The sequence below is a fragment of the Pseudorca crassidens genome, chromosome 4, assembly GCF_039906515.1.
Source record: "Pseudorca crassidens isolate mPseCra1 chromosome 4, mPseCra1.hap1, whole genome shotgun sequence".
NCBI lineage: Eukaryota > Metazoa > Chordata > Mammalia > Artiodactyla > Delphinidae > Pseudorca > Pseudorca crassidens.
This window is the reverse complement of record NC_090299.1, coordinates 65,607,147-65,633,397: the sequence shown is the minus strand read 5'-3', so window position 1 is coordinate 65,633,397 and position 26,251 is coordinate 65,607,147. Positions and strand designations below refer to the sequence as shown.

At 39.8% G+C, this 26,251-nt stretch overlaps 1 protein-coding gene across 11 annotated transcripts in view; it reads right to left on the bottom strand.

Moving 5' to 3' along the window:
- The window catches only part of LIMCH1 (LIM and calponin homology domains 1), a 340,013-nt gene that overhangs the window by 26,480 nt on the left and 287,282 nt on the right, over nucleotides 1-26,251 (bottom strand). For all 11 annotated transcript variants that reach the window (XM_067735824.1, XM_067735831.1, XM_067735825.1 and 8 more), the window contains 4 exons: nucleotides 17,446-17,536; nucleotides 15,694-15,857; nucleotides 11,901-12,006; nucleotides 7,200-7,240 (listed from right to left, as the gene is read on the bottom strand). In XM_067735824.1, coding sequence (XP_067591925.1) covers nucleotides 7,200-7,240; nucleotides 11,901-12,006; nucleotides 15,694-15,857; nucleotides 17,446-17,536 — 402 coding nt within the window. The remainder of the gene's footprint in view (nucleotides 1-7,199; nucleotides 7,241-11,900; nucleotides 12,007-15,693; nucleotides 15,858-17,445; nucleotides 17,537-26,251) is intronic.

Here is a 26,251-nt window from a genome sequence, read left to right as displayed (position 1 = left end):
TGTACTACCAAGGAAGACAAGGTTCAGAGAAGTTATACAGCACCTTCAGGGTCATATGGTTAGTAAATCTGTAATCAAAGGTGCAGCAGTGATTATGCAGCTACACCTGGGGGCCTCAGGAAATGCTACAGTTGATTGTGCCATAGAGGAAGGCTCCAAACCAATGCAAATTTCAGAGGCTGAGTATTCCAAGCCCAGCATTGGAAACACTCAGTTCATAGAAGAGTCAGGCCTATGGAGAATGTCCAGGTATAATTCAGCAGCAAGGAATTTCTACAGTGTCATGTGTCTTGGCATTTTAATTAGCAAGTGCTCTTTTTATTTCATCCAAATAAAGAATTGAAAACTAAATGTACAATTAATATTATTCAAGGTACTGATATTCAAGATGGCAGAGGAGTAGGTAGACGTGGAGTTCATCTCTCTCCACATAGGAATACATCTATAGATGCAACAGTTCTCACAGAAAACCGGCTGAAAACTAGCAGAAGACCTTGGACACCAGAAAGGACTATAAAGATCCCTTCATAACTGGAAGGGAAGCATTTGAGGCTGTCAGAAGAGGGTGAAGCAGCTGATCTGTGGCAGACGGGACAGAGTGAGAAATACACAGATGGTCTGTACCACAGCCCTACATGTCCCAGATTGGGACGTGTGTTCACAGGCTGCCCCTCCAAGAGCAGAGGCAGTGAGAGGACGTGTGAGCACCGGTCTTCACGGGGAAGCAGTAGGGACAGAGCCCGGCACCACCTCCTGGTTCTCCCTTTCAGGGAAACCAGGGAAACAAGAACTAGCAAGAGCTTGACAAATGCCTGGCTTCGAATTGGAGACCATTCACCTGCCTATTGTTTCATTCCTGGAAATTTCACTGCAACTAAGTAAGAAAAAAAATACCTGAAAGAAAGAAAACAAAGAACCAAATACCCCAGAATTCCTAAAAAACAGGTCTTGGTGCTCTGGCCGGGTGTCAGGCCTGAGCCTCTGAGGTGGGAGAGCTGAGTTCAGGACATTGGTCCACCAGAGACCTCTTAGCCCCATGTAATATCAAATGGTGACAGCTCTCCCAGAGATCTCCATCTCAACGCTAAGACCCAGCTCCACTCAACGACCAGCAAGCTACAGTGCTGGACACCCCATGCCAAACAACTAGCAAGATGGGAACACAAACCCACCCATTAGCAAAGAGGTTACCTAAAATCATAATAAGGCCACAGACACCCCAAAACACACCACCGGACTTGGTCCTGCCCACCGGAAAGATAAGATCCAGCCTCATCCACCAGAACACAGGTACCAGGACCCTCCACCAGGAAGCCTACACAACCCACTGAGCCAAGCTTACCCACTGGGGGCAGACAACAAAAACAACGGGAACTACGAACCTGCAGCCTGCGAAACAGAGACCCCAAACATAGTAAGTTAAGCAAAATGAGATGACAGAGAAACACACAGCAGATGAAGGAGCAAGGTAAAAACCCCCCAGACCAAACAAATGAAGACGAAATAGGCAGTCTATGTGAAAGAGAATTCAGAGTAATGATAGTAAAGATGATCCAAAATCTTGGAAATAGAATGGAGAAAATACAAGAAACATTTAACAAGGACCTAGAAGAACTAAAGAGCAAACAAACAATGATGAACAACACAATAAATGAAATTAAAAATTCTCTAGAAGGAATCAATAGCAGAATAACTGAGGCAGAAGAACAGATAAGTGACCTGGAAGATAAAATAGTGGAAATAACTACTGCAGAGCAGAATAAAGAAAAAAGAATGAAAAGAGTTGAGGACAGCCTCAGAGACCTCTGGGACAACATTAAACACACCAACATTCGAATTATAGAGGTCCCAGAAGAAGAAGAGAAAAAGAAAGGGTCTGAGAAAATATTTGAAGATATTATAGTTGAAAACTTCCCTAACATGGGAAAGGAAATAGTCAATCAAGTCCAGGAAGCACAGAGAGTCCCAAACAGGATAAACCCAAGGAGAAACACGCCAAGACACATGTTAATCAAACTATCAAAAATTAAATACAAAGAAAAAATATTACAAGCAGCAAGGGAAAAGCAACAAATAACATACAATGGAATCCCCATAAAGTTAACAGCTGATCTTTCAGCAGAAACTTTGCAAACCAGAAGGGGGTGACAGGATATATTTAAAGTGATGAAAGGGAAAAACCTACAACCAAGATTACTCTACCCAGCAAGGATCTCATTTAGATTCAGTGGAGAAATTAAAAGCTTTACAGACAAGCAAAAGCTAAGAGAATTCAGCACCACCAAACCACCTATACAGGAAATGCTAAAGGAACTTCTCTAGGCAGGAAACACAAGAGAAGGAAAAGACCTACAATAACAAACTCAAGACAGTTAAGACAATGATAAAAGAACATACATATCGATAACTACCTTAAATGTAAATGGATTAAATGCTCCAACCAAAAGACATAGATTGGTTGAATGGATACAAAAACAAGACCCATACATATGCTGTCTACAAGAGACCCACTTCAGACGTACAGACACATACAAACTGAAAGTGAGAGGATGGAAAAAGATATTCCATGCAAATGGAAATCAAAAGAAAGCTGGAGTAGCAATTCTCATATCAGACAAAATAGACTTTAAAATAAAGACTATTACAAGAGACAAAGAAGGACACTACATAATGATCAAAGGATCAATCCAAGAAGAAGATATAACAATTGTAAATATTTATGCAACCAACATAGGAGCACCTCAATACATAAGGCGAATGCTAACAGCCATAAAAGGGGAAAGCAACAGTAACACAATCATGGTAGGGGACTTTAACACCCCACTTTCACCAATGGACAGATCATCCAAAATGAAAATAAGTAAGGAAACACAAGCTTTAAATGATACATTAAACAAGAGGGACTTAATTAATATTTATAGGACATTCCAACCAAAAACAGGATATTACACTTTCTTCTCAAGTGTTCATGGAACATTTTCCAGGATAGATCATATCTTGGGTCACAAATCAAGCCTTTGTAAATTTAAGAAAATTGAAATCATATCAAGTATCTTTTCCGACCACAATGCTATGAGACTAGATATCAATTACAGGAAAAAATCTGTAAAAAACACAAGCACATGGAGGCGAAACAATAGACTATTCAATAACCAAGAGACCACTGAAGAAATCAAAGAGGAAATAAAGAAATACCTAGAGGGCTTCCCTGGTGGCGCAGTGGTTGAGAGTCCGCCTGCTGATGCAGGGGACACCGGTTCGTGCCCCGGTCCAGGAAGATCCCACCTGCCGCGGAGCGGCTAGGCCCGTGAGGCATGACCGCTGAGCCTGCATGTCCAGAGCCTGTGCTCCACAACGGGAGAGGCCACAACAGTGAGAGGCCCATGTACCGCAAAAAAAACCAAAACCTAGAAACAAATTACAATGAAAACACAATGACCCAAAACCTATGGCATGCAGCAAAAGCAGTTCTAAGAGGGAAGTTTATAGCAATACAATCCTACCTCAAGAAACAAGAACATCTCAAATAAACGACCTAACCTTACACCTAAAGCAATTAGAGAAAGAAGAACAAAAAACCTCAAAGTTAGCAGAAGGAAAGAAATCATAAAGATCAGATCACAAATAAATGAAAAAGAAATGAAGGAAATGATAGCAAAGATGAATAAAACTAAAAGCTGGTTCTTTGAGAAGATAAACAAAATTGATAAACCATTAGCCAGACTCATCAAGAAAAAAAGGGAGAAGACTCAATCAATAGAATTAGAAATGAAAAAGGAGAAGTAACAACTGACACTGCAGAAATACAAAGGATCATGACAGATTACTACAAGCAACTATATGCCAATAAAATGGACAACCTGGAAGAAATGGACAAATTCTTAGAAAAGCACAACGTTCTGAGACTGAACCAGGAAGAAACAGAAAATATAAATAGACCAATCACAAGGACTGAAATTGAGACTGTGATTAAAAATCTTCCAACAAACAAAAGCCCAGGACCAGATGGCTTCAGAGGCGAATTCTATCAAACATGTAGAGAAGAGCTAACACCCATCCTCTCAAACTCTTCCAAAATATAGCAGAGGCAGGAACACTCCCAAACTCATTCTACAAGGCCACCATCACCCTGATACCAAAACCAGACAAAGATGCCACAAACAAAGAAAACTACAAGCCAATATCATTGATGAACAGAGATACAAAAATCCTCAACAAAATACTAGCAAACAGAATCCAACAGCACATGAAAAGGATCATGCACCATGATCAAGTGGGGTTTATCCCAGGGATGCAAGGTTTCTTCAATACATGCAAATCCATCAGTGTGATAAACCGTATTAACAAACTGAAGGAGAAAAACCACATGATCATCTCAATAGATGCAGAAAAAGCTTTTGAGAAAATTCAACACCCATATATGATAAAAAACCCTCCAGAAAGTAGACATAGAGGGAACTTACCTCAACATAATAAAGGCTATATATGACAAACCCACAGCCAACATTGTTCTCAATGGTGAAAAACTGAAACCATTTCCACTAAGATCAGGAACAAGACAAGGTTGTCCACTCTCACCACTATTTTTCAACATAGTTTTGGAAGTTTTAGCCACAGCAATCAGAGAAGAAAAAGAAATAAAAGGAATCCAAATTGCAAAAGAAGAAGTAAAACTGTCACTGTTTGCAGATGACATGATACTATACATAGAGAATCCTAAAGATGCTACCAGAAAACTACTAGAGCTAATCAGTGAATTTGGTAAAGTAGCAGGATACAAAATTAATGCACAGAAATCTCTTGCATTCCTATACACTAATGATGAAAAATCTGAAAGAGAAATTAAGGAAACACTCCCATTTACCACTGCAACAAAACGAATAAAATACCTAGGAATAAACCTACCTAAGGAGACAAAAGACCTGTATGCAGAAAACTATAAGACACTGATGAAAGAAATTAAAGATGTTACAAACAGATGGAGAGATATACCATGTTCTTGGATTGGAAGAATCAACATTGTGAAAATGACTATCCTACCCAAAGCAATCTACAGATTCAGTGCAATCCCTATCAAACTACCAATGGCATTTTTCACAGAACTAGAACAAAAAATTGCACAATTCGTGTGGAAACACAAAAGACCCCGAATAGCCAAAGCAATCTTGAGAAAGAAAAACGGAGCTGGAGGAATCAGGTTCCCTGACTTCAGACTATACTACAAAGCTACAGTAAACAAGACAGTATGGTACTGGCACAAAAACAGAAATATAGATCAATGGAACAGGATAGAAAGCCCAGAGATAAACCCACGCACATATGGTCACCTTATCTTTGATAAAGGAGGCAAGAATATACAAGGGAGGAAAGACAGCCTCTTCAATAAGTGGTGCTGGGAAAACTGGACAGTTACATGTAAAAGAATGAAATTAGAAGACTCCCTAACGCCATACACATAAACTCAACATGGATTAAGGACCTAAATGTAAGGTCAGAGACTATAAAACTCTTAGAGGAAAACATAGGCAGAACACTCCATGACATAAATCATAGCAAGATCCTTTTTGATCCACCTCCTAGAGAAATGGATATAAAACCAAAAATAAACAAGTGGGACCTAATGAAACTTAAAAGCTTTTGCACAGCAAAGGAAACCATAAACAAGATGAAAAGACAACCCTCAGAATGGGAGAAAATATTTGCAAACGAACAAACTGACAAAGGATTAATCTCCAAAATATACAAGCAGCTTATGCAGCTCAATATTAAAAAAACAAACAACTCAATCCAAAAATGGGCAGAAGATATTTCTCCAAAGAAGATATACAGACTGCCAACAAACACATGAAAGGATGCTTAACATCACTAATCATTTGAGAAATGCAAATCAAAACTACAATGAGGTAACATCTCACACCAGTCAGAATGGCCATCATCAAAAAATCTACAAACAATAAATGCTGGAGAGGGTGTGGAGAAAAGGGAACCCTCTTGCACTGTTGGTGGGAATGTAAATTGATACAGCCACTACAGAGAACTGTATGGAGGTTCCTCAAAAAACTAAAAATAGAACTACCATACGACCCAGCAATCCCACTAACTGGGCATATATCCTGAGAAAACCATAATTCAAAAAGAGTCATGTACCACAATGTTCATTGCAGCTCTATTTACAATAACCAGGACATGCAAGCAACCTAAGTGTCCACTGACAGATGAATGGATAAAGAAGATGTGGCACATAGATACAATGGAATATTACTCAGCCATAAAAAGAAACGAAATTGAGTTATTTGTAGTGAGGTGGATGGACCTAGAGTCTGTCATACAGAGTGAGGTGAGTCAGAAAGAGAAAAACAAATACCGTATGCTAACACATATATATGGATCTAAAAAAAAAAAAGGTTCTGAAGAACCTAGGGGCAGAACAGGAATAAAGACGCAGATGTAGAGAATGGACTTGAGGACACGCGGAGGGGTAAGAGAAAGCTGTGATGAGGTGAGAGAGTGGCATGGACATATATACACTACCAAATGTAAAATAGATAGCTAGTGGGAAGCAGCTGCACAGCACAGGGAGATCAGCTCGGTGCTTTGTGTCCACCTAGAGGGGTGGGATAGGGAGGATGGAGGGAGATGCAAGAGGGAAGAGATATGGGGATATGTGTATACGTATAGCTGATTCACCTTGTTATACAGCAGAAACTAACACACCATTGTAAAGCAGTTATACTCCAATAAAGATGTTAAAAAATATATATTATTCAAGATACTGATTGTGAGCAGGAATATGACCCAGACAGCATGGGTCTCCCAGAGAAAGTCCAGGCTGGGCCCTGTCTGCCGATGATACACTGTGTTAAAGTATTGCCTTCATTTAAAAAGCTGATTTTGAATGCCTACGGAAGTTGCATATTTTATTACTAATTCCTTATGTCACATTCATTTTGGTTGTTTCTTTTAGATTTTACTTTCCTGACTCACCATTTTGCTTCCAGGCATGATAACAACTGTGCAAAATGATAATCCATCTCTTTCTCTATGATTCAACTGACAGCATTATATCCGACAAAAATATTCTTTTACAATCAAAAGTTTGGAGACCGTTTTTGATTGAATCCCCTTTAAGTGAATCAAATACCTTATAAATTAAAATCACACTAAATGCATGATCTTATTCCTCAGTAGGAATTACTTACAGGCGTAGTTACAGGTGACTTTTCACTGCTTGGAGAATCCACTGTACAGAAAGAAAGGAAAAAAGATCACAATGTGAGTAGCTTCTAATTGTCTTTCTTTTTTGATCGTCTCAGTGGAGTGTGGTTCCTATGTCAGCTTCAAACCAACTTTTTTTGGTTAGCCAAGAGCATTAGAAAATCATGATAAAGCAGACCCCTGAAGCAGCTTGTACCCATCACCAAGAGAAGTTATGACCAGGGTAATATGATTGATCACATCAATTAGCACCAGGTACTACATTATAGGAAGCGAAATCTATTCCTATGAGTGCTCATTTTAAGGCACCTTGCACTCTGGCTTGACTGACCAGTTCCCTCACTGTCTGACACAGAGAAGGATCACACAGAGAGAGGCCAGATGTCATCCAGGAAGTAGAGAAGGTGACACAGTTAACAAGAGGACCGTTACCAGTTCCAGGTAAATGCTTCTAATCTTTGTTTACAAAAAAAGAAGACCATAAAGAAACAGGTGAATATTATTTCTTTGGATTTTCAAAATCAAAGTAAAATTCTGCGAATTTCCCCCAATTTTAGTACTGATAACTGGTACTGATATCAATGAACCAGCTCTTTGCTAACTGTGTGCCCCTGGAATCAGAAATGAAGAAAAGTACCAGATATAATTGGTTGCCCACAACATGGATTTTGCAAAAAAGAAATAGAGCTCCCCAGTATGCATTTTACCTGACTGGGAGAAAAACTGGGAACGTCGCCAAGAGTTCTGAACTCTCAGCAGAACGCTGGCAGTGCCAGGCGACTCTAGATCAGATGGCAGAACAGAACAAATAGAAAAACCATGAAAACAGGGCTGAGACTTGAATAGAACCACACTCCCAAGTACTAATGGAGGTCTGGCTGTCATCAGAACAAGGATTGAGAGTGAAAGTATCCAAAGTACAAAATACCTCAATAAAATGCACACAAAACCCGAAGATGTGGACAAAAGTCCATAGATGGGCCAGTTTACGCTATTGTTTGGTGTTGGGTGGGAGTTTAGGAGCTCATACTTAAAGGTGATATTGTTAAGATGCTGAATCTCAAAATGATGGGATGATGTGTGATGTAAGGGCAAAGCGCACAGTTTACGTTGCTTTGGGAAAGCACTAGAAAAGTATAAAAGACAGCAGAGATGAGTTCCATTATTCTTACACACTTTATAAATGTTATTATGGAAGTCTGTGGTGGCAGTTATATACGTGTGTAGTAAAAAGATGTGTATGTGTGTATCTGTCATGGGGTGGCATCAAGCAGACAGTAGCTGAAGGCAAGCATTTGCATCCTTAACCTAGATGCGATGCTCATCTGTCATCGTTCTCAATGCAAATAAAGACAGCGGTTTTTAAAATGTGCAAATATTTTCCTGAAACATCAATTCAAGATATCTTTCTACTATTGGGAGACAGTTGAGAAAAGGAAATCTGTCCTCTTTAAATGTCATTTTATGAATGTTTTCAGAGTATTTAAAGGCTATTTATGCACATGGGTATGTTCAAGGGAAATCTGTGGAGCATCACTAGGGCCCCCACACATCTGCAGTAGCCTGTCTGAGCAGTCGAGAAACAGACCACTTGGTGGAGATGGTGGCATCATCACTGTCCTGGGGAGAGAATGTTAGGTATGGCTCCAGGATTCCTGATCCTGACCCTACAGCTTCTTTGGACTTGATGTGCAGCCTCTGACTAGTCACTTAAATGTATGCTGACTTTTTTTTTTTTTTTTTTTGCGATACGCGGGCCTCTCACTGTTGTGGTCTCTCCCGTTGTAGAGCACAGGCTCCGGACGTGCAGGCTCAGCGGCCATGGCTCACGGGCCCAGCCGCTCCGCGGCATGTGGGATCTTCCCAGACCCGTGTCCCCTGCATCGGCAGGCGGACTCCCAACGACTGCGCCACCAGCGAAGCCCCTATGCTGACTTTTTATAGCTGGGCAAAGCCCTATACCCCCCGCCAACCCCCAATTAAAGACAAATCATGTCTTTTAAGACTACATTTATTAGAGGCCTTTTGCTACTTGAAAGATAGGAACTTTAGACACTCCAAACAAGTATTAATGTTATTTTTACATCTACCAGTGATGTTTTTGGTACACAATTTAAACACATGCTTCAAGCCAGTGGTTTCCAGAGTGTGGTCCCTGGATCTGCAGCATCAGCATCACCTTTGGGAACTTGTTAGAAATGTAAGTACTGTGGCCCCAGCCCAGACCTACACAATCAGATGCTGTACGGGTGGGGTCCAGAGAGCGGTGTTTTAATTAATCCTGCAGGAGACCCTGCCACATCTCAGGTTTGAAAATTACTGCTATGTCTCTACAATATAAACACTCCTATTTTAAGGAGAGCATTTAAGAATGCTTTATTCCTGCCTGGAATCTTGCTTTATACTCTACTCTTACTGCAACTATTCTGCAGCTACTAGATTATACTGTAGTGCTTATTCTAGGTCAGGTGTTGAGCTAAATGCCTTGTGTGTGTTTTTTTTTTTTTTTTGGTTTATCTCATTTAATTCTTCCAACAACCCTATGAGGTTGGTACTGTTATTATTTCCAGTTTACGGGTGACAGAGGTTAGAGAGAACTTGGTGGGTAAGATCATACAGATTAGAACTTGAAGAGCCAGAATTTGAAGCCAGGCCTTCTGTCTCCAGAGGCTGCAGCTGTAATTACAGCTTCCATGAGCCAGACAAGAGTATGGAACAGGTGTATGACAAATATAATCCCATCTTGAAGAATGATTTTGGAAATGCTCTAGTGCCACTGAATTTTATTTTTCATTCATCTTAGATAAAGCATGAAGTAAAGTCCCTTAATTCAACAGCACATTTTACAAAATCGAAATGCCTTACAACAGATAATTAGATGTAAAAATATCGAAGACAATAAAACTAATTAATATGGCTTAAAATATCTATTTCCTCTCTATATTACTTATATACACAATTAAAAAGTGCTAGAAATAGGGCAGAATTAAAATCTAAATGGGACCAATTGCTGGCCCAGTTAGGAGAGTTTACTTTTGTCACTTCCCTTCAGGACAGTAGGGCTGACGAATTTAAATCAAATGCTTTGAAGACAGTATTGAACTTGTTTCCACATTAAGAAGCTAGTGATCATCAGTACCTGTACCAATTAATTCCCTCCCGAGTACTTCCTGTTATGCAGATAGAGCCCAACTTATCTCCCAGCCGTCAACAAAGACTAATGGAAGCAAAGTAGCATTCTGCCACAGAGCTGCCCATCCTTGAAAAGAAAAGCAACAAGTCCCCAGCCACAATGACCCTGTACATCCTCTCTTTGCCTGGACTGATAGATCTATAAAGTGTACTGGGGAAAGCACGTTAAAAAAGAAAAACAAGAAACCTTATAGTTCTTGCCTCCTGAACTCTCGCCGTTTTCACATCACATCAGTAAAGAGAGAGAACTCACACCAGTGAAGCCCGGTGGTCTGTCTCTTGTGAAGCATAGTCCCTATGGGTCATGGAATCCTCAGGACCCATCCCCCTACTGTTCACATCCCTCAGGCTCCTTTCTGGTGGTTGTGGGTGCCTGGGGTTCTTACCAAGATAAACGGATTCAAGTTGGCTCTTAAAGAATAATGGGGTGAATTCACAACCTATACATGGCCTAAAGGCACTTGGGGAGTTTGCAGTGGCCATTGCCATTTTAAGACCTTCCTAGGCCCTAAACGCCCATATTTTTCGAGGCCATCCCTCCCTAAATTATACCAAACATGTTAAAATGTATCAAACATGGGACAAAGTGAGAGAGTGGCATGGACATATAAACACTACCACATGTAAAATAAATAGCTAGTAGGAAGCAACTGCATAGCACAGGGAGATCAGCTTGGTGCTCTGTGACCACCGAGAGGAGTGGGATAGGGAGGGTGGGAGGGAGATGCAAGAAGGAGGAGATATGGGGATATATGTATATGTATATGTATAGCTGACTCACTTTGTTATACAGCAGAAACTAACACGCCATTGTAAAGCAATTATACTCCAATAAAGATGTTAATAAAATAAAATAAATCAAACATATGAAATATATTAAGGTTTATCCTCAGCCTATATATATATGTGTTCCATATAACTATATATTCTAACTGTAAAGAATTTTTGGAAAGATTAAAGTTTTTGGCTCTGAGTAACACGTTGAATCTATGATCATGAATGTTTCTTGGTAATCATCACGCACAGCCAGGAACTATGACGGGGCAAGAAAATCTGACTTTCTTCCAAAATCACTGTCAAATTAAATGAATATTTTAGGAAGACTAGACAATTAACAGTTAATGAACTTGACATAATATTAAGATCATAAACTCTTTATTAAAGTTATTGATTTTTTAATTTTTAAAATATTTAAGAGCCAATAAAAGTGATTTTCGGGTATCAAATACTGGTATAGGCCCTATTGTGCCTACAGTGTCTGGCTGACAAAACGGTCTTGGCAGCGGGGGTTCCTGGCTAAGCCAAACAGAGACTGTAGCTCCAGACCTCCATTCGGAAGTGATTAATTCAGCCATCATGGACTCTGGCAAACCCAACGGCTAAAGGTACGTCAACATAAAGGAAGTGATCTGCCTTGAAAATGAAGAATATTTCACTACAGATGGGCCCAGCAGAACACGTAGAACTGAAACAAAACACTTCTATCTTTTTACCTTGAGAACTGAGATTTGGCAAAGGTAATTGGCTGCTTTCAGGCATTTTGTCCAGAAATGGAAACGTCAGGGTTGCTTCTGGTTCTGGAGATTTTGGCTTTACCACCTGGATCATGGGCAACAGACATACATATTACAAGTATTGTCCATTACTAAATGCACAGGTGAAATAAAATTTAAGGATCCATGGCTACAATAAGTCAAGAAGCCCAAACATTTAAATTGTAAATGGAAAATGTTGTCCCTTCTCCAAACCGCTTCATGCTTTTCTACATTAATAGAGAGGTCAATTTTTCAGAGAAATCAAACTAGAGCATAAAAATTTGATGATCATGTTTCTTCAAACTCAGAGGACAATATTCCATATTTGAGATAATACATCACTCTGTTTCATGTTCTTATTGGGATCAATCACGGTTTCTCTTCTTGGTACTACATAATACTGAATTTGTAATGTCAGGAAGTGAGATGTTCCACATAAGATCTAAAAAAAATCTTACTATGTAAGTATTAAATATTAAAGTAATATTACCTTCTAATGGGCATTATTCTTGAGACACTACATACTCCCCCCAACAAATTTACGCAAAGCACATTAAAGACAATATACTGTGCTTGTTGACAAAGAAGCATTATTGTAAATAACCATTATATCAAACAGCGCCATAGCGATGATGCCCTTAAGGGATTTTTGAAGCATGTTATACCACGTGACCTTATGGTAAATAGATCCAAAGTTACAGGCTTTAAAAATTCTTATGTTTGCTTTGTAAAAACAGATTTTTCTTGTTATTGCTAGTTAATTTTATTTTGTTTCTCCCCAATCGGAAGGGCCTTTGGTAGAACACCCTCCTTCCGATTTGTTGCTTCTAATCAACTGATTTCTGAAAGACCAGATAACCAAACTAACGACCAAAATAAAGAGTCAACAGACTCTGAGCAGAGATCGGAATGAGGAGTGTGGCTGTATCAGTTCCCATGTCCTTTTAGCTGCTTACAGAATCTTCTCTGATTCACTGGCTGGTGGCCATGAAGAGATTAATTTTATGGCCAGTGGGCGAGTGAGGCTCCAGAGCATTTGTTTCATCATAAGTTGATCTCTTATTTGGTTCTCAGGATGATTTAATGTCTAGAATTTCTCCTCAGTAAGATTTTATTTTTCTTGATGAATAATATATTCAACCCTAATGGAATCTTGAAGAAAATACAGTTAATTGTTCTGCATTACAGAGGTCAACCAGATGTCCAAATGAACTTCAGTGTTAAAACATGCAGCAAAACCTAAGGCCTAGATTTACCAAAGTTGACAACCCTCAGATCTTAAGCTCATACCATTTCCTCCATAGTGGAATTGACAAAAATATGTTTCAGATAATGCCTGGTTGTAAATGAAACAGTTAATCTCAGCAGAAATGCTCAAAATACCCACTATGTAAAAGGTCAGCCTGTGTGCATTGGTACTTTGTTTTATAAAGGTAACACTCTCAAGTGAAATCAGAAAATAAAAGCTGTTGCAACCACTGTCATCATCTTTCTTTCTTTCTTTCTCTAAAAGTTAACTGTAAAGTAGAGAAAGGAGAAATTCACATGGTGTGAAAAGCATTGGGTTCAAAGACCATTATTCCATTTGCTAATCATCTAGCAGAGATTCTTAACCTGGAGTCCACAGAAAAGAAGTCATGTGGTTATACATATTTCGTACTACTTGATACCAAGGAAAACTTGGTAATGCTGTGTATTTTATGGTTTAAACAATATTATTCTGAGAATAATGTTTACCAGATAGACAAAGGGTCCATGGTGCATGTACACGCGTGGGCACACGTGCAGCGTGCGCGTGTGCACACACACACAAAGTTAAGAACCCCTGAAAACAATTTTTTCCATAGTAGGGTAGCCATGACACTGGGGGTCCAAAGATGGATCACATAGATGAGGTTACACAGATGAGGAATGCAGATGAATATTTTTTATGTTATGGTATCCATTTTGTTTGATTTTAAAAATATTTTTTCTACCAATGTTATGAGTTTTCCTTTCATTTTATATTTACATAGGAAAAAAGGTCAATTTGCAAGAAGAATAAATAAATAGATTACAAGTGTAATGTGGGTCAGGCACAACCTGCAAGGGCAGGAAATCCTGTCTGCCCCCAACGCTTTTCCTACAGTTAGGTTCTTCTGTTCAGACCTCCAGACCATTTTTTAATTCTCTATGTATAAAAATGGGGGAGTAGCTAGAGTCTGAAATCCCCAAAAGGCATCAGGGAAGCAGGCATTTTTGGGTTCCACCAGGCATACAGCACTCTCAGCATCTTAAGGCCAGGGGCTGTGTCTTATTCACTGTTGAATATCCAGTGTCTGCAGAGTGCTTGGCACATAGTAGGTGCACAACCACTATTGGCTGAGTAGATGATAGATGAACCAGAACTAGAGGTGGTAAAATTTTCACTCTAAAGTCAAATCCAAATTTAGGTTTAATTTTTAAAGTTGGAATATCACCACATAAAGTGTCCAGTATGCAAGTCAGTTGTACTCTTATCTTGGTGACCCATCAGAATCACCTGGGGGACCTTTCGAAAATACAGATGCCTGAGCCCTGTTCCCAGAGACTGAGATTTATATGACCTGGTATCTATTAAATTCTAAAGGGTAACCAAGGTTGAGGACAAGAGGTACAAAAGATGACTTTTAGACTGTGCCTGAAAACAAACTAAATTAATATGAAAGAGATGAGACTCCAAACAAAGAAGAAATTTAATAAAAATAAGATGTTAAAACCCATTATATCAGAATAATAATTTTCTGGTTTCCTTGTTATTCAAGTTCAGAGGCATCAGAAGTACCATTACTGTAAAACAGGTAAATATTGGAAAGAGAATATGGAGTAAGTTACAAATAAACAAGTTCATGCACGGCAAACTAAAACCTAACTGCAAAGCTTTACAACAGATATCTATACCACATTTTTCTTTTAAATGTATATAAATTTTATAAAAATTTTTATAAAAATAATTTTATAAAAATTAGCCATTTAAAATAAATTTTAAAAGATGTTGAGAGAATATATATACCACTTATTATTAATAGAGAGGTAGGTTTCAGTGACTTTTTCTCTCTCTTGCTCTATTTCTGTTTTTTATTTATATATTTATGTATACTTACACATACTATTTGATAGATTTGTTACATACTTCCATGTATATCACTGTAAATAGACATTAAAAATAAATAGCTATAGGCTGAATGTTTGTGTCCCCCCAAAATTCATATGCTGAAACCCTAACCCCCAAGGTAATGGTATTGGGAGCTGGGCCTTCTGGGAGGTGATTAGGTCATGGGGGTGAAGAGCTCATGAATGGGACTAGTGATGGTATAAAAGAGACTCAGGACCCTTGGCCCTTCTGCCAAGTGAGGGCACAGCAAGAAGACAGCCGTCTGTGAGTCAGGAAGCGGGTTCTCACCAGATGCTGACTGTCAGCACCTTGCTCTTGCCCCTCCCAGCTGCCATAACCGACAGAAATAAATTTCTGTTGTTTGTAAGCCGAGTCTATGGTTTTCTGTTACAGCTGCCCAAGTGGACTAACACAGACATCTTTCTATAGGTAGTTACATTTTTTTTTTTACAATGAACATGTATTATATTTGTATTAAGAAAAAAAAATACAGGTCAAAGGTAGGAAACAAGATCAGGAGAGAAAATAAACCTTCATTACAAAACGGTGCCACCATGGCAGCCGGCAGTAACACGAAGCCACGTGAATCGTGGACTTAACGGCTTTAGTCCACCTCACCTTTTGTGACAGCACCAGTTCCACCTTTCCACTCATTTCGTTTTCCGGTTTCTTCTGGTCTTTCTCTTCTGGCACCTCGTTCTTCACCTGGGGGCTGGAGGAAAGCTCCACAAAGGCCACGGTCGGGCTGGATCGAGTCACAGTCGATGTAAAACACTGTGGCTCTGAAATGGAGTTACATTCAGAAACATAAAGAACAAGATGAAAACCATATAAAGGCTCATTGGTCCTGCCATGCCAGGAAGTACACTGAGTACATATCTTGCCCGGGGCAACACGGAGCTGGATTACAGTGTGATGAGAGGTACAAAAGAGCTTCAGGTACTAGAATTCTCTAGGCTCTTTCATGATATTGTTAAAAAATCAAGCAACATAAAACACATCAAAGAACCCCACTATGAAAAACTTAAGTTCTGAATAAGAGTCCCAGTTTACATATGAATAACACTACATGAAACAAAATGCTGGTAGGAAATATTACGAGAGGTGGGTTGGACAGGTGAACATTTATAGATAATTTCTATCCAAATTTCTTTCCAAATGAGGGGCAGCCTGACTCTTCCTTTTGTATTTCAATGTTCCTTTTTAACATCATGTTTTCATAATTGGAATGTGTTAGGGATTGTGTGGTCAAAATCAATATAATGCAATGAAAATTAAGTGTTCTCGGGTATACAAAGAAGAATTTGGTACAGTCTAAAGTGGGTGGAAAAGTCACCACCTGAGGGGGCATATCAGAATGTGGAGGTACAGTCTAGTTTGAAAAAGTATACACTAAAATTTTTAGTAATGACTTTTAATTTACTTTACAATGCCATTTAAAAATAACTTGGTATTAGAAAAGGGTGAGAGGTTTTCATGTTTATCAAAAGAAAAAATGTGTTAAAAATATCGAGAAATATTACTTTAGGGAAGAGTGGGTTTCTATTCATACTCACTGTTCATATTTGTGGCATTACTTTATTCTTTCAAACTATTCATTGGGTTTACCACTTCAGCATCTTTTTTTTTTTTTTTTTTTTTTTTGCGGTATGCAGGTCTCTCACTGTTGTGGCCTCCCCGTTGCGGAGCACAGGCTCCAGACGCGCAGGCTCAGCGGCCATGGCTCACGGGTCCAGCCGCTCCGCGGCATGTGGGATCTTCCCGGACCGGGGCACGAACCCGTGTCCCCCGCATCGGCAGGCGGACTCTCAACCACTGCGCCACCAGGGAAGCCCTCAGCATCTATTTTTATGATATATTTTTAATCTGTCTTATCTATTGTTGTTACTGTGTGTTAAATATAACCCTCAGTTTTTAGCATTATTGATTAGGGGAAATATAACTCTCTTATGATGACGGAGATAAACTTTCAACAAAATGAGGGCTTCCCAGGTGGCACAGTGGTTGAGAATCCACCTGCCGATGCAGGGGACATGGGTTCGTGCCCCGATACGGGAAGATCCCACATACCACGGAGCGGCTGGACCCGTGAGCCATGGCCGCAGGGCCTGCGCGTCCGGGGAGAGGCCACAACAGTGAGAGGTCCGCGTACCAAAAAAGAAAAAAAAAACGAAGTAAGGTAGCAAAAAGCATGGGTTCCTGTTTTTTTTTACAGCAAGATAAATCACTTGGTCAGAATTTCCCCCAGGACGTCACTAGGTGGCAGCACAACCACACCAGTCACAGAGCCTCATTCACTACCTTTTCTATTTTCATTCTCTTAAGAGTTATCACGCTTTACCTTAAAACTAGTCTGTTATAAAAACAAACCTGATGAGGCAACTTCTGTATTCCCTTTTTCTGTTTTTTCACCATCATTCTCATCTTCTTGACTGTTTGTTTCAGTTTCTTCAGTCGTTGCCTAAAAGAAAGATATTTTTCCACCTTGAATACATTATCCCTTTGAAGGTTCTAGAAGGTAAAGGATTTCTTTCTCTTTTTTCCAGTAGTAATTTTCAGGCCAACGAGGTGAGCTGCCTATATGAATTCACTCTTTTCTATTTCCAGTGGTGAAAGGCTGGGTTTGTCGGAAAGAGACGTTCCGTGAAGGAGAACATAAGTGCTGAAGCAGAACCATGTTATGAGGGCACACAACCCCACTACCTCCCCACCTCCTCTGACTGCCTCTTTTTCCTTCCTTTCACTATCAGTTTTTCAAAATCATAGTTACCACTCTCTTGCTTCCAAATGGGTTTACAGTTGGCTTAGGGTCATATCACCAGTGAAAAAAATATTTTTTTCAAGTTGCAATTAACCTCTCAGTAGCTTGTCTTCAGCACAGATGCTCGTGGCTCTTAGCACTGTGCATTTTATTCTTGAAGTTCTCTCCCTTCCTGGGCTCTCAACAACTTTCTGTTACCCAACTTCTCATATTCCACCCCCCCCCCCATAATTTCTGAAAGAAACTGAAGAAGACACAAAGAAATGGAAAGATATCTTGTATTCGTGGATTGGAAGAATTAATATTGTTAAAATATCCCCATTACCCAAAGCAATCTACAGATTCAATGCAATCCCTCTAAAAATTCCAATGGCATTTTTCACAGAAATAGAAAAAAAAACCCCTAAAATTCATATGGAAATACGAAGGACCCCAAATAGCTAAAGCAATCCTGAGCAAGAAGAACAAAACTGGAAGCATCACATTTCCTGATTTTAAACTATGTTACCAAGCTACATTAATCAAAACAGTTTGGTACTGGCATAAAAACAGACACATAAATCAATGGAACAGAACATCCAGAAATCAACCCACACTTTCATGGTCAACTAATTTTTGACAAAGGCACCAAGAATACAAAATGGGTAAAGGATAGACTTTTCAGTAAATGCTGTTGGGAAAACTGGATATCGACATGCAAAAGAATGAAATTGGACTCTTATCTTACACCATACACCAAAATCAATGTCTAAATGGATAAAAGACTTAAAAGTATGACTGCAAACCATAAAACTCCTAGAAGAAAACAGGGGGAAATCTCCTAGGCATTGGTCTTAGCAATGATTTCTTGGATTTGGCACCAAAAGCTCAGGCAACAAAAGTAAAAATAAACAAGTGGGATTACATCAAACTGAAATGTTTCTGGACAGCAAAGGAAACAAATAACAAAATGAGAGGGCAATCTATGGAATGGGAGAAAATATTTGCAAATCATACATCCAATAGGGGATTCATATCCAAAATACAAAAGGAACTCTTACAACTCAATAGCAAAAAACATCAAATAAACCAACTTAAAAATGGGAAAAGGACCTGAATAGACATTTTCCCAAAGAAGATATACAAATGGCCAACTGAAGTCATGTATATGAAAAGATGCTCAACATCACTAATCACCAGGGAAATCAAAACTACAGCGAGATATCACCTTATATCTTTTAGGGATTGTTATTATCAAAAAGTCAAAAGAGGGACTTCCCTGGTACAGTGGTTAAGAATCCGCCTGCCAATGCAGGGGACGTGGGTTCGAGCCCTGGTCGGGAAGATCCCACATGCCGCAGAGCAACTAAGCCCGTGCACCACAACCACTGAAGCCCACGCACCTAGAGCCTGTGCTCCGCAACAAAGAGGAGGCACCGCAATGAGAAGCCTGCTCACTGCAACCGAGAGTAGCCCCCGCTCGCCACAACTAAAGAAAGCCCGCGTGCAGCAACGAAGACCCAACACAGCCAAAAAATAAATTAAAAAAAAAAAAAGTCAAAAGGTGGCAAGTGTTGTTGAGAATGTGGAGAAAAGGGAACCATTGTACACTGATGGTGGGAATATAAATTGGCACAGCCATTATGGAAAACAGTATGGAGTTTCATCAAAAATTTAAAATAGAACTATTATATGATCCAGCAATTCCACTCCTAGGTATATATAGCCAAAGGAAATGAAATCAGTATCTCGAAGAGCTATCTGTACTCCCATGTTCATTGCAGCATTATTCATAATAGCTAAGATATGGAAACAACCTAAATGTTGATGGATGACTAGATAAAGAAAATATGTATATATTATTCATATATTCTGATATGTAAATATTACTATTATATGCACAAATATCAATATTATACACACATATACAATGGAATATTATTGAGCCTTTAAAAAGAAGAAAATCCTGTCATTTGCGACAATATGTATGAACCTGGAGAGCATTATGCTGAGTGAAATAAGCCAGACACAGAAAGACAAATATTGCATGATCTCAGTTACATCTGGAATCTACAAAATTAAAATTAAAAAATGCCAGACCCGTAGTAACAGAGAGTAGAATGGTAGCTACCAGAGGCTGGGGCATGGGGGAAAAGTGAAGGAGAAAAAAAAAGTAAAATGGTTGTTGCCTGGGTCTGAGGGGAGGGGGCCATGGGGAACTATTGTTTAATGGGTACAGAGTTTCAGTTTAGCAGGATGAAAAGAGTTCTGGAGACGGATGGTGGCAATGGTTGCACAATATGAATGTACTAAATACTACTAAACTGTGCACTTAAAAATGGTTAAGATAGTAAATTTTATGTTTTACTTTACCACAATAAAAAATGGAAAAAAATTTGTAAAAAAAATTATTTGCAAATTTTCAAAGTTAAAAAAAAAGACTCAAGGAAACTTTAAGCCACTAGCCTTTCAAGCTGCTAAAGAATTTTATAATAGCATCTAGTGGCAAAGATATGCTTTTTCTTTTGGAGGATGGGGTAGTTTTGACATCTTCATAACTAGATGAGCACTTTCTAATGATGGATAACTGTGTATCAATTCTGGAAGAACATAATATTAAATTAACATGCACCTTTAAAACCCTAGGAAGGAAATAAGCATCATATTTATACTATAAATGGATTTTGTAACTTTTTAATACATCAAGAAGCCTGAATTGAAACCCCTTAAGAGACTTAATGAGTGGAAATGGTTAAATGAACCAAAGTCTCTTTTATTATAGTGAAGTTACATATATATGTTCTCTGTGTGTGTGTACACTGTTATATGAACAACTGACATGAGAGTAGTATTTGAAGACCCACCAGCCTAGTATTACAACAGAATAACCTGGTTTTAATAATTTAAAGTGTCCCCCCCACACATAGAAGTATTAATACATAGTGTTTTTTGTTTTATGATGTTAATATATAAATAGTCAGAGATACTGATTTTTAATATATAAAATACTGTCTGAAATACTGATTTTTACGTTTTCTTCCCAAATGGATTAGATTATGGAAAACTATCTGAGGTTGGGAAACAAATTTGCAGTTAAATATTGATGTACGATGCTCTTGAGAACACTGGTGTTTCCAGTGACTGGGAAACAAATAACTACAAAAACTGAGCCAAAGCCTTCCAGCCCAAACGTGAACAAAGAAATGGACATATTTTATTAAATCTTAGATGCCATCAAGTTTAAGTTGTATTATTTTAGGTACTACTAAGAAAGAAAACAAACTACTAAACAAACTAAATAGGACACACTATTGATTATAAGACACATCCTGAAAAAAAAAAAAAAGACATGTCCTGATTTAGAGATGCTCAAGTGTGGCAAGTGTGCCCCTTGGAATCAATGAAATAATTCATGAAGTCCTTTAGACATAGTTTTTTTACATTTATTTATGTTATTTATTTATTTTTGGCTGCACTGGGTCTTCGTTGCTGTGCGCAGGCTTTCCCTAGTTGTGGCGAGCAGGGGCTACTCTTTGCTGCGGTGCGTGGGCTTCTCATTGCCGTGTCTTCTCTTGTTGCAGAGCACGGGCTCTAGGCGCACAGGCTTCAGTAGCTGTGGCACGTGGGCTCAGTAGTTGTGGCTCACGGGCTCTAGAGTGCAGGCTCAGTAGTTGTGGCCCATGGGCTTAGGCTCCGCGGCATGTGGGATCTTCCCGGACCAGGGCTCGAACCCGTGTCCCCTGCATTAGCAGGCGGATTCTTAACCGCTGCGCCACCAGGGAAGCCCTAGACATAATTTATAATGCAGAAGAGACAAAGTCCTCAAGCACTACTTCAATAAGGATGATTTTTCTAGCACACCTCACTTCAGTAATATTTTACTTATGCATGACTAATGCAGGACTTCGATTTTCAAGAATACTCATGTTTCTGGATGCATTTCTATGTGGCTTAACACTCAAATACTGAACTCCCAGATGACCCAATTTATCTTCCCTTGAAATTATGTTTTAAAGGTTATACACTGTTGTCACTGTAGCCATGGTCAATATTTACTAGATTTCCCACATGTCAGCACTCGATGTGGATTACCTTCCTTAGTCCTCAGAGCAAGCTTGTATAAAGTATGCACCAATACGATTCCCTTTATACAGGTGAGGAAGCTGAGGCCCGGGAGGCTAAGTCACTCACCCAGAGTCACATCGCTAGTAGGCAGGGGAGGTAGGAACCCTGACCTGTGCTGGTAACCTCAATGCTCCAACATCTGGACTTGGAGTCACACCCACTGCCAACTTCTCCCCAGGTATTTAAAGGTTTTGACCCATAAGAGGCAATCCCGAACCTGAGTGTCCCAAGTTTATTGCTGAAATGATTCAAACTGCCCTTTCCATGCCCTTTCCTTCTCATCCATTCTACCTCATCCTTTCCATTCCACCTCTCATCCATTTATTATGCAAAAGATGAGAACTCTCCGGGATCTCTTGGGACAGGGGGCAAGTTAGCCAAGTCTCCACTTCCCAGGGCAGCTTGAGACCGGACCACCCCCAGCCATCACCCCATCTTGAGGCTTTTGATCCAGGCCAGGTTCTGAGCGGGGCAGGGACCCAGCATGGTATCTGACATAGAGCCAACATGTAACCCATGATAGGGGAGCAAATGTTAGATGCATTATTTACGAAATTTATACTGTCAAGCTTAGTTTAAATGCATACTAGTCATCAAAATCAAGCTATTACTAACAAAATATTCAGGATAAATTAAGAGCAAAAGCAAGTTACAACACAATTTGAATAACATGATCCCCCCAAAATATTTTCTATACACTGAGAAAAAGAGAAGGATGCACATTTTAAAAAATCTTAACTTCTGAGTGGCTGGAGTAATAACTAGTTTATTTTTTTTATGGTTTTCTATATTCTGCTATATATAGAGAGACTATATATAATCAAGGGAAATCCCAAAGCCAGTTTAATTAACGTCTGTCTGATACTCCATTCTGAAGTCTTGTTACTTTTGTACTCACATCATTACTTCAAAGGTAATGAGTTCAAAATTGGCAGTTTTAACCAGTGCCGATGGACTCAAGAGATTTGCCTGAAACAAACCTGTCTTGCTGGAAAATGTGCTTTATGGCCCACACGTTCCTTTGGTTATAGCTGAAAAGAGGAGAAGCCTTCCCTTCTCCAACTGGTAATACTGTCTCAAGAATGAAAATAAAAACAGATCCCTGGACATGAATGAATGAGAGCACAGAAAGGTTACAGGGGCCTAAGCCGGGAGTTGGAGTCCCCCTGACTAAGAACACCATCTAAACTGGCCCTGGTGCCAGACCGAGCCCTGAGGCCACAGGTGGGAGGTGGCAGTTTCCTGGCTTGAGAGGGACATGGTCTAGCCACAGATCTGCCTGGCTTTGGGCTGTTCTTTTAACAAGAATCTTACTGGTGAACCAGCCCAGAGAGCGTCTCTGTGGAATGAATTGGATATATAAAGCAGGAGAGGACAAATGGTCCTGAGACCCAGGGTCTGAGTGGCCCTGTTTCTAGGACAGAGGAGGTATGAAAGCTTGGACTGATCATTTAACCTCTACGGGTTGGAAGGTGTGATGTCCAAGGTCCTTACCTGAGCTGCTATTCGGTGACTCTGACTGACTGTCCGGCTCCAGTCCTGAAGAACTTATCTGGACGCAAGCCTGGAAAATCAGTCTATTTGTGTCTTGGCACCAGGACCCAGGTGCCACGTATGCCATGCATATGTTTCCCTTTTTGCTTTTATATCACCAAATATCTATTTTCACTGGTTGAAACAGGATCTACGTGGAGAATCAGCCTTTCCACTCCTTAAACTTTTTCTTTTTGCCTTAAACTTCTCCAGCCAACAATGTGCGGGTCTGACCCAGGTTTGATTTTTTTTTTTGTTCCTGATGTATACTATCTTGAAGTCAGTAAATGCTTTCAGACCTAAATATCTTTAATGACTTAATTAGAGTATTAAATCTAATGCTCTTGCAACTACTTCTGGATGGAGTAAAACAGTTTCTAGAGAAATGTCTGTTGACATCTAAAAGGAATCTGCAGTTGGTCACAGTTGTAAGGAAAACAGCACCTACTCAAATGCCTTCACCCTGCTCTCACTGCAAAATGAAATGTTTCAAGAAAGATCTGATTGTCTGTTTTCCTGGATCAGAAAACATTAGTAAAGTACTGAATTTTCAAGAGGAAGGCCTAGAGCTTTGTCAAGGTGGAAAGATCTTGTTACTTAGTTTGAGAAACGCAGACGAAGTTGTTTAGATCGCTCAGAGCTGAGTCTGGCCGTTGGTCCATGAGGGAGAATTGCCACAGACCCGGTGGGAGGGTGCTGCCAGCGCAGAGGGCATGCAGGACATCAGTTGGGATGAGCTGGCAAGAAGGTGCTGACAGGAGGTCAGCGGGTGAGAGTCCTGGGGGTTTAGGTGGCAGAGGGAAGCCAGACTTGGGAAAGAGTGAATAATAGGAGAACCAAAAAGAGCTGCTGGAAGAAGCGTGTGAGCATCTGCAAGGGCAATTGTCTTCTGGAAAAAGCTGTTCATGTCTGTTTGCTTCCTAGAGAATTACAGCTGGAGCTACTGACGGGCTGAGTTGGAAGACAACATGGAATTTATCCCATTTGTTTGAAATTCACATCTGTTCAATATGGTGATTCTGATGACCTTACTTTAACCTAAAAAACTTTGCACCTATCACCCTTTCAGGCTTCTGAAAAATATACGGTAACTTTCTCCCATTTGTTGAATGACAATGCTAAAACTAACTTAAGGGCACCTCTGTGAGTCACTGTGACATCATGCTAAGTGCTCTATACATATGAATTCTCACGATAACCATCAGATGCCTAGACTATTATTATCCTTATTTTAAATACAAACTGAGGCTGGGGGGGGGGGTTTGGTCTTTGACCTAGTGCATGGGGTACTTTAGGTATTTTAGGAAAGGGTCGTTTTTGGCAACAACAAGGCAGGAAGAGATTCAAAGAGAAGTATAGCTCACAGCGGATCAAGAAAACACTAGACTATCTTGAAGGCAGACATTTCTCTGTAGGTCACTAAACAGGATAAATTAGTCCTTAGATTAAAAGACCTTCCAAATTCTTTTCCAATCCTGGATTCTACAAGTCTAGTATTTGTGCTATGATATGATTTTCTTACAGAAGCCAATATTTTAAAATGCAAAAAAAAAGTGAGTGTTAGATTTCCACTGGGAAATATCTCAGGGATAACTGGGAGGGGCCGTGGGAGCCCCGATCCCTCTGGGTGGAGTGTATGGCATCTAGTCACCCTCATCACCTCTTAGCCCTGTGATCCCCTCTTGAGGTCTTTGCTTCTGCTAGTCGCAACATGAGGAACAGCTTGCTCCCCCTCCGTTCCAATGCAAATCCTACAAGTTGACTTTGAAACTCACATAAAACCTTCCCAACTAGACTAACTGCAGCCTACCATGATCTTACCTGTTCCTTGCCGTTTTATGTCCCTCTAGGCTTCTAACCCTGTTTTCTAGCACTTAATTAAATATTATTTTACATACTTTGCTAGTTGCTTTATGAAAATTGCTCTCATAGCAAGTTTATGAGTTTCTTTTTCAATTTCAAAAATGGGCCACAGAGTAGGTCATTTATTCATGCTTATCAGGTAACGGACAACCATCGGCACAACGGCTATCATGATCTCATTACCTTAAAGGTGATTCAAATGAGGATGATCTGGAGTTTGTTGGTCTCAATAGATATAACCAGAGTATTAAAAATTAATAACAAGCCAAACTTAATTTAGGATCTATTTCTAAAGTAAGAGTCGATGGTCCCAAGAGTTTCTAATGAGAAAGATGAGGTAGAAGGAACCTGAAGACATGACGTCATACGCAAAAGTGGTTGTGCTGACCCAAGAGGCTGACCCTCCAACCTCACACCCCGTGGCCCATTGCAGCGTGGTGCCCACCCTTCTCTGCCGCTCGGCCTCTCCGTCTGAATTAATGCTCCTGCCTACTGGTACTGTGCCCTTTGAATAGTTCCAGCTCACCCTGAAGGAACTGTGACATTTTAGTGGTGGGTGAGGCTACTCCTTTGTAAAAAGTATATCTGTTGGGAATGCAGTTTTGGGAAGAAAGACACTATTTAAAAAGAAGAACACTATTCCTTTGACAGCCCCACAGAATGGGGCAAATGAATTAGAAACAGCAAATCAAAGCAAGCTGGTAAAAAGGCCTGGGAGGCTATTGAGTGCAGCTTCCTGTTTTAAGCTGGTCACCATATTTTGCCATGACCAATGAATTCTACTGTTTCAATGGGAATATACTGGCTGAAACACAGTCAAGAAATGCTTTTCCTGGAACATGGAGAAGGAAGCAAAATGAGAAGTAGGTTTAAAAATGGCTCTTAGGGGATCTCCCTGGTGGCGCAGTAGTTAAG